This window comes from Echinops telfairi, unplaced genomic scaffold (assembly GCF_000313985.2).
Source record: "Echinops telfairi isolate 266 unplaced genomic scaffold, ASM31398v2 ScPeMD7_7424;HRSCAF=8462, whole genome shotgun sequence".
Taxonomy (NCBI): Eukaryota; Metazoa; Chordata; class Mammalia; order Afrosoricida; family Tenrecidae; genus Echinops; species Echinops telfairi.
The window spans coordinates 73,465,606-73,475,322 of record NW_022111324.1 but is presented as its reverse complement, the minus strand read 5'-3'; the positions used below and the strand labels follow the sequence as shown (position 1 = coordinate 73,475,322).

Genomic DNA, 9,717 nt, shown 5'->3' with positions numbered 1-9,717 from the left:
CTCCCTCTACGCTCCCAGTATCGACACTCACTCCACTGGTCGTGAAGGGATCATCCACCCTGGATTTCCTGTGTTTCCAGTTCCTATCTGTACCAGTATACATCCTCTGGTCTAGGCAGACTTGCAAAGTAGAGTTCAGATCATGATAGTGTGTGTGGAGGGGGAAGCATCTAGGAACTAGAGGAAAGTTGTATTTTTCATCGTTGCTACAAGGCACCCTAACTGGCTCGTCTCCTCCCCGAGACCCCTCTACAAGGGGATCTCCAGTGGCCTACAAATGGGTTTTGGGTCTCCACTCCGAACTACCCCTCCTCATTTGCTATGGTAAGATTTTTTTGTTCTGATGATGCCTTATACCTGATCCCTTCGACACCTCGTGATCGCAAAGGCTGGTGTGTTTCTTCCATGTGGGCTTTGTTGCTTCTGAGCTAGATGGCCAAATGCTGCACTTTTGACCATGTGTGTGGTTAATTACTCTAAGCCAGTGGTTCTCAATCTGTGGGTCACGACCCCTTTGGATGGTCAAATGACCCTTTCACAGGGGTCGCCTAATCCATCCTGCATATCAGATATTTACATTATGATTCATAGCTAGCAAAATTACCGTATGAAGTAGCGAAAATAATTTTATAGTTGAGGGTCACTACAACATGAGGAACTGTGTTAAAGGGTCATGGCATTAGGAAAGTTGAGAACCACTGCTCTAAGGAATGCATTCCTCATTAGTGTTTGTTATAGTTTTTGCTTGTTGTTTGACTGCAGACTTAGCTGTGGGAGTGTGCTCAGTCTAGGCTTGAAGGGTGTCTAAGAGTCATACTCCGGCAAATTCTCCCAGGCTATGTCGGATCAGTAAGCCAGAGCATTTTCATAAATTTGAGCTTTGTTGTTCAAATTTTTATGAATTTGAGCTGTTTTTCCCCTACTCTATCCAGAACTTCCTATTGTGATCCCTGTTATAGGATCAGCAATGGAAGCAAGAAACCACATTGTTCTCTTGGTCTCAGGGTTGTGGAGGCAGGGCTTCATGTGGTCCATAAGGCCTTGGAACTATAATTGGTTTTGGGGGAGTAGGTTTTAAATAACCAGTGTAATTTCTAAAATGGACATAGAGCTCTTCAGATTTTCTTCAGTGTCAATGTTGGTAACCTGTATTTTCAAATAAATGTGTCCATTTTATCTAAGAGGTAAAATGTGTTGGCAGAAAGTAGTTCACAATATTCTTACTCTTTTCATTCTTGATGTTGGTGACTTGCAATCTCTCTTTTCTCTTTTTATCTAACTATCATGGTTTGTCAATTTGCTGACTTCACAGTGTGTTGAATTTTGTGGTTATCTTTATTAGTTTCTTCCATCTTATTTTAGACCTACTGTGTTCTTCTAGCACTGTAAGAAAGAAGCATAAAAAACATAAGGAAGTATAGATGATTAATTTGGACCTTTTTTCTAACATAAGCATTCAAAAGACTTAGTATTTTACCCAATGCTGATTTTCATACAGTTCATAAATTTAGATATATTTTTTATATCACTCAGTTAAAAAAATTTCTGTACTACATCTTTGATCCATGTAGTTTTAGTTTCCAAATAATTTAAGTTATTTTTATTATTATTTATTAATCACTTTTGTTTTTAGTGATTGTACTGACGTTATTTTGCTGTCCTTTGATTCACATTTAATGTCAAGAAATAAAATATAATATAAAGAAAAGTATGTCCTGAAAAGGGTCTGCTTCCTTCTGCAGGCCTGGGCATATTTTCCAATAGGGAGCACTTACTTGATGGTTCACAGGGATCATTCTATCATTTTTGATTTCTCATGTGCTGAAGGGAAGCTCATCCACATTCGGTGACAGAAGTTAGTGCCATCGGAACTGTGGCAAACGGAACTGTTTGGGTATTCTTAGATTCAGACCCTAAACAGGAAATATAGCATTCGACCATTTTGTTCAGAAGTTACAACTATAGGCTCTTTCTTTAAGTATAAAGTGCGAAAGAGGGCCCTTTCTTGAGTACACAAGTATTATTGTGGTCTAGAGATTGCCGAGTTGATATTGTGTCTGTCTAATGAAGATAAGAGACTGCTACTCAGTTAAGAAACTTCCACAACTTGTCAAAGTTCTTTAAATCAAGGAGCAAGTTCCTTTTCTAGGCTATTGGTCCTATATCGGTATTGCTGTTGGCAACGAAACTCACCACCTAAAGGAAATTATTAAATTGAACCACCTGGTAGGTGTTATCATAACAGATAATGCTTTTGTTTCTTGAGAGTCCAAGTTGATTTACTGCCTTGGCCAGTTGCAGGAGCAAAAGTAGATAAGAAGCCATGTCTTAAAAGATGCTCTGGAGCATAGTTATTGGCCAGTTTAATAATAGACACTCCATTTCTATCACAATGATAGCAAGGAGTCCTTGGTAATATTTATACAAGAGTCTTTGGAGGTCCTTTTTTCTAAGAACACAGCTTCTTCTGTAAGCAGCCATTACGTGACTTGTCGCCTCATCTGCTTTTTGGCTGGAATTCTACCCAATGTTCTGATTATTGGTTGCTACATTCCAAACACTACAGATAACACTACAATCAGTGGCTTTTGTTTAATTATAACATGATTTATGGGTTAAGAATACTTAGAGCCATCAGCTGGCTGATTCTGGTCTACATAGTGCACATAGTGTAGACCTGGGTCACTTGGTAGCATTGTTGGTGACTGGTGTGTAGGATTTGGGATATCTTTACTTATTTGCTTGTTATTTTTCTGGGGATTGGTGGAACACCAGAATCAGCTAGGCTCTTCAACCTTTCTGTGCCTTTCTACATGGTAGGCAGACTTCTGATATGGTGGTTAAGAACTCTAAGGATAGACGTTCCCAAAACAAGAAAGTACAGACCGAACTGGGAAGTGCACAGTGTAACTTAGGTCATGTTAATTTTGGTGTCAGAGCTGTCACCAAGTCTGCCAGTGTTCGAGGGTAGGAGACAGAGAACCTGCTTTTCTGTGGAAAGAATGCCAAATTTGTCATCATTTAATGTAGCATAGTAGTAGTACTGTCTTCATTTCTCCGTGCCCTTCTCCTAGTTATACTGCTGCTTAACCTTTGCCAACTTAACAGTTCTTTCATTTGTCGGTTTGTTATTCTGTGGTGGCTTACTTGCTGCTATGATGCTAGAAATTCTGCCACTGGTATTTCGAATCATCAGGGAGACCCATGGTGAACAAGTTTCAGTGGAGCTTCCAGTCTAAGAACAGAGTCGGAGCAAGGACTGCTCTGTCTGCTTCTGGATTAGCCACTGAAACCTTATGAATAACAGGGAAACTTTGTAAGATGTAGGACTGGGAGATGAGCCCCTAAGGTTGGAAGGCATTCAAAATACTGCTAGGGAAGAGCTACTCATCAGAGTAGAGTTGACCATAATGATATTGTTGATGAACTAAAGTTTGGGGGACTTCTGTTTGGTGATGATGCATGACTAAAAATGATAAGATACCTCGGCAAGCATCCGTTAATAATTGGAATGTAGAATATATGAAATATGAATCTAGGAAAATTGTAAGTTATCAAAAATAAAACAGAACACATAAAAGTCTATACCTGAGGCATTTAGTGTACTGAAATAAGACTGGCATTGGTGATTTCGATTTGGAGAACAAGACTATTTGTGTGGAATGACAAATTCAAGAGGAATGACACTGCATTCATTACAAATAATATTTCAAGATCTATCTTGATAGAATCTATAAGCAATAGAATAATATCTTTATGTCTACAAGGAAACCCAGTTAATACAACTATTATTCAGATTTAATACCAACCACTGAAGCTAGTACTGAAGAAATTGAAGAATTCCACCAATTTCTTCCATCTGAAATTGATCAAATACACAATCAAGTTGCACTGATAATTTTTGGCAATTGGAATGTGAAAGTTGGAAACAAGATGAAGGGTCAGTAGTTGGAAAATGCACTCTTGGTAAAAAAGAAGCTGGCGATTACTTGATAGAATTTTGTAAGACCATTGATTTCCTCAATGTAAACAATAGCTACACAGGATGGGGTATGAGCATATCATTGCTGATGTCAGGCAGATCTTGACTGAAAGCAGAGAATGCCAAAAAGATGTTTACTTGTGCTCCATAGACTGTAAAGACATTTAAATGTATGGATCATAACAAACTATGGATAACATTGTGAAGAATGGGAATTCCAGAACACTTCATTGTGCTTATGTGGAACCTGTACTTGAATCAAGAGGCGGTTGTGTCAGACAGAGCAAGGGAATATTGTGTGATTTAAAATCGGGAAAGGTGTGCATTAGCGTTATATCCTTTCACCATACTTTGAGGTGCTGGCCTATTGGAAGAAGAGCGCGCAATCAAGATTTGAGGAAGGCTTATTAGCAACTGGCACTATGCAGACGAGTCAACTTCGTGTTTCTACTGGCGAGCATGGAAAGACATTTATCACAAGAATATATTGCCACCTGTCCTTTTTTTTCCTATTTCTTTGTTTACCTCCCCCCCGCCCCCCGCCCCCACTGCCTTTTTTTTAAACTTCTTCCACTTGGAATTAATTTTGTTTGTAGACCATGATTTATTTATTTATATTTAGGATAAAAACCTTTTTTTCACATGATTGAATGAATCCATCTTGATTTCACTGGTAAAAAAATGTCCTTAACTAATACTGATTGAATTTAATAGGTTAAAAAATAATAACTTAATTTTAAATATGGATTATAGCATTCATGTAGAAGATTTATCAGGAAAATTTGGTTTGTAAGAAGTGGTAGCAATTTGGGCTGCTAACCACAAGGTCAGTAGTTAGAACCACCAGCCGCTACTTAGGAAAAAGAGGAAGCTTTCTAATCCTGTAAAGAGTTAAGTTTTAGAAATCCCCAGGGCTAGGTCTACCCTGTCATGTAGGTTACTCTGAGTTGGAACCTACTCCATAACAGTGAGTATGAGGGTTTGTAATTACTTTCTATATAAAAGTATTAAATAGTAGCAGTTCTGAAGTTTCTTGAAGTACTTTTTTTTAAATCATTTTATTAGGGCCTCATACAGCTCTTATCACAATCCATACACACGTCAATTGTGTAAAGCGCATTTGTACATTCATTACCCTCATCATTCTCAAAACATTTTCTTTCCGCTTAAATCCCCGGCATTAGGTCCTCATTTTTCCCCTCCCTCCCTGCTCCCCCACCCCCACCCCCTCCCTCATAAGCCCTTGATAGTTTATAAATTGTTATTTTGTCATATCTTGCCCTGGAGTAATTTTTTGAAATAATGAACTGAGACTATATTTTACACGGAAAGGTTAGTAGAATGTACACTTTTGCCATATCACAAGAAAAGTTCTTTGATCTTTTATTTATCATGAACACCCGTGAAAACGTTGTATTTGGTCATATGGGATGGCCATGTTGAGTTTGTAAACTTATTGCTTAAAACACTTAATTATGACTTGCTGTAATATTTCTTCTTTAGACGGATATTGGGTCCTTGGGTCTGATGTATTTCTTTTTTTTTTTAAATAACCACAATTCTTTACGCACTTACTATGTACTAAGGGTTTACCAGACATTCGTTTAATCCTTTACTAAGGAACCTCAGGGTAGTAAGTAGATGCTAGTAACTGATAAAACTAAATTTTCAATCTGTGTTTCTTTGGTTCCAAAGCCTGAGTTCTTAATCATACAGTTTTGCCCTAGTATATCTTCTTGTTTTGGTTCATATTTTTATTTGGAAGTGGGAGAAAAACCCTAAACTTTTTTTTTCTTTCCATTTTCTAAGGAATTCAGACAGTGATTCTGATGATTCAAATATGGAAGATTACCCAGATCCACAGGTAAGTTAAAAATTCATTGACTTACTTTGATTATTTTTGTGATCATTGTGTTAGTCTTCTGTAGAAAAAGTTAATAAGCAATAAAACAAGTTTTTGAACATATTCATCAATAATTGAATGTTTTATGATCATTGTTGAGGAACTCTTGAATTAGACTTCCTTCTAGTACCTATATTTTTAACCATTATGCAGGGAATAATGAAGTGAGTGGCCAGAAATGAGAAGGGAAACTGAGAGAGAAAATGGAGAAAGGGGTAGTATGTTTGACCAGCCAAGGAGCTGCTGTTGTCAGTGAAGAGGATTACCGTGAAAGGGAGAAAAGGAATAACAATGTTAAATTATTTATAACTTGCTATTTGTTCTGTCTTGGTAATTCACTTTTCGGATTTTAGTAATAAAATAACGATGATACTCAGTTTTGATTGATCCAGTTTTGAATTGATGGGATACTGGTAACTTTTATTGACCACCAATTTATTTACACACTTAAATTTCTGTTGAATTATTTGACATTTTCAGTAAAATATTCTCTAAGCTAAAGGAATTAAAAACAATCTAACAAAATCTTCCTAGGCCCTATCTCAGACCTAACTATTCAGAATTTCCGGAGGTAATAATTAATTAATAGTAACTACTGTTTTAAAATATACAGAGCAAAATAATTTTTTGTAATCTAAAATTACTTAATGATTAGAGTGAAAAAGACAGTAAAACTATCGGTTCATATCTTTTTTGAACATGTGATAATTGAGTTTGCATAGTAAGGCTGGAATAACAAAAAATTGCTACTTTCATTGTCTAATTCTGTTGATTAATATATGATTGCCTCCGATTTGCATAAGGTTTCCTGAGTTGTTCAACCTTCATTGAATGTTTTCTATTGAAAGAACAATACTTGGGGAAATAGAGCTATGAACCTATATTTATAGGTTTAGTATTAAGGTAGCAGAAGGACCTTAATTGGGCCTCCACTCAAGTACTCCCTCAATGCAAGAATAATTTCTTCTATTAAATTGGCATTCTATGATGCTCACCTTCCCGACACAACCGCTGAAGACAAAGAGGGTGAATAAGCAAATGTGGCGAAGAAAGCTGATGGTGCCCGGCTATCAAAAGGTGTGGTGTCTGGGGTCTTAGGGGCTTGAGGGTAATCAGGTGGCCATCTAGCTCAGAAGCAACAAAGCCCACATGGAACAACATATCAGTCTGTGTGATCACGAGGCGTCGAACGGATCACTGAAGACAAATGGGTGTATAAGCAAATGTGGCGAAGAAAGCTGATGGTGCCCGGCTATCAAAAAGTGTGGTGTCTGAGGTCTTAGGGGCTTGAGAGTAATCAGGCGGCCATCAAGCTCAGAAGCAACAAAGCCCACATGGAAGAAGCATACCAGCCTATGCAACCACGTGGTGTCGAAGGGATCAGGTATAAGGCATCATCAGAACAAAAAATCTTACCATAGTGAATGATGGGGGGAGTGCGGAGTGGAGACCCAGGGCCCATTGGTAGGCCACTGGAGATCCCCTTGTGGAGGGATCTCGGAGAGGAGATGAGCCAGTCAGGGTGCGATGTAACAATGATGAGAAATACAACCTTCCTCTAGTTCCTAAATGTTTCCTCCCCGTTCTCCACTACCATGACTTGAATTTGACCTTGCAAGTCTGGCTGGACTGGAGGATGTACACTGGTACAGATAGGAACTGAAAATACAGGGAATGTACACTGGTACAGATAGGAACTGAAAATACAGGGAATCCAGGGCGGATGATCCCTACAGGACCAGTGGTGTGGGTGGTGAGGCAGGGAGGGTGGCGGGAGAGTGGGTGGGAAGGAGGGAGCCGATTGCAAGGAACTATGTGTGACCTCCTCCCTGGGGGACGGACCACAGAAAAGTGGGTGAAGGGAGACGTCGGACAGGGCAAGATATGACAAAATAACAATTTATAAACTATCAAGGGCTCATGAGGGAGCAGGGAGGGAGGGGAAAATGAGGACCTAATGCCGGGGTTTAAGTGGAGAGGAAATGTTTTGAGAATGATGAATGTACAAATGCACTTTACACAATTGACGTGTGTATGGATTGTGATAAGAGTTGTATGAGCCCCTAATAAAATGATTTTTTTTAAAAAGAACAATACTTGTATTATTGAAAAATGATAGATAAAAACCACCTAGATTCCCTCTCAGTAGTTGTGACAGTCATAACTGCTTCTTCTTTTATGCATGGAAAATTAGGCAAGTTGGATTTTTTTCTCAAGAGTAAAGCAGTGGAATTAAAGTGGTGGAGTCACAAGTAGAACCCAGCCTGCTACTTTTCAGTTTGCCCGTTTGGGTTTTCTCTGCTTTGTTTAACCATTAGTTGCCCTTTTCAGTTGTCCATCTCCTCTTTTATTTGGTCTGTCGGTCCACCTTAAAATTCACTGATTCTTCTTTCAGCTGTCTCAGATGTGCTGTTGAACCCCGCTAGTGAGTTTTCCACTTTGTTATCCTGTCAACACCAGAATTCCTATTTGCTTCTTGTTAAAAATTTCTAAATCTCTATTGAGACTCTATGCTTTGAGTCATCATTATCATGTTTTTCTTTAATTCTCTAAGCATAACTTTTATCAACATATTTGCAATAGTTGCTTTGAAGTTTTAATTCAACCTCAGGGGCACTCAGATAATTTCAATGGCTCTTTATTCTCGTGAACATGAATCATGCTTCCTGTTTCTTTGCGTATCTATTTATTTATTTTTTATGAATACTAGATATTTTACATAATATATTATAGCACCTCTGGACTCCCAACTTTTTTCCTTTATAGATGCTAGTGGTTCTAATGTTTCTCATTTCTTTAGTAATTTGCTTTGATTAAATCTATAAAATCTTTCTCCCTAACCAGGGTGTGGTCTCTGATGTCTTTGCACAGTTTTGTTGGTTTTGTGATTATTGTTACACCTCAGTTCCCATGTCTGCATAGCTTAGTGGTCCCCCGATACTGGGGAGAGATTGTCCTCAAACACTAACGGCCAGTCCAGTAAGTCTGTGTGTAGTCTGGGAAATGCATGAAAACTTCAGCTGTTTTCAGGGACAGCTTGGCTTTTTCTTTTTCTCAGACTCCCATAAATTCTTCTGTACTTGTGTATAGCCCCTGGTCAAACTCAGATATGCAAAGAGCTTACCAAGTCTCCTGGTCCTCCTTGTCAAATAGCCAGGTAAACCACGAGTCTTTCCTCAGCTCAGATAGGAACTCAGGCTAGCGGAGTTCACTGGTTACACTAAAGGAGATGGGAGACTTAGGGCAGATCTTACCTGAAGCTTAGTAGTGCTCATGAATAATGTTGGTTTTGGTTGATATTATTCTTGTCTTTGGTTGATATTCAGACCGCTGCGTTGTAGTTGCTTTTAAGGGGAAGGAATTTGTTGCCATCACTCCATAATGCTGTAGCTTATTTTTACTTACAAAAATTTGCAAGTTAGATATATAGACCAATGGAATAGAATTGACAAAAAACAAACCCACACGTTTAGGGTCAGCTGACTTCTTTTACAAGGGTGCTAAGCCCATTCTATGAGGAAAGAAATGCCTCTTCGATAAAATGGTACTAGAAAAATTGTATTTCCACATTCAGCAAAAAGACAACAGGATTCATGCTTATGCCATACACAAAAACAAACTAAAAGGAGTTAAGGACCTAAATGTGAAAACTAAAGCCCCAAAATTCTTAGAAGAAAATATAAGGGCAAAGGCTACCAAACCCAATTTTTAAAAATTGTTTATTGTTTTATTTATTTTTTAAATTTAATCATTTTATTGGGGCTCATACAATTCATCACAATACATAGATCAATTGTGTAAAGCACACCTATACATTTGTTGCCCTCATCAT

The 9,717-nt window shown here is 38.2% G+C and overlaps 1 protein-coding gene across 4 annotated transcripts in view; it reads left to right on the top strand.

Annotated features, from left to right (window-relative positions):
- The window catches only part of NVL (nuclear VCP like), a 138,859-nt gene that overhangs the window by 16,097 nt on the left and 113,045 nt on the right, over window positions 1–9,717 (top strand). For all 4 annotated transcript variants that reach the window (XM_045298132.1, XM_045298131.1, XM_045298130.1 and 1 more), the window contains one exon: window positions 5,792–5,846. In XM_045298132.1, coding sequence (XP_045154067.1) covers window positions 5,792–5,846 — 55 coding nt within the window. The remainder of the gene's footprint in view (window positions 1–5,791; window positions 5,847–9,717) is intronic.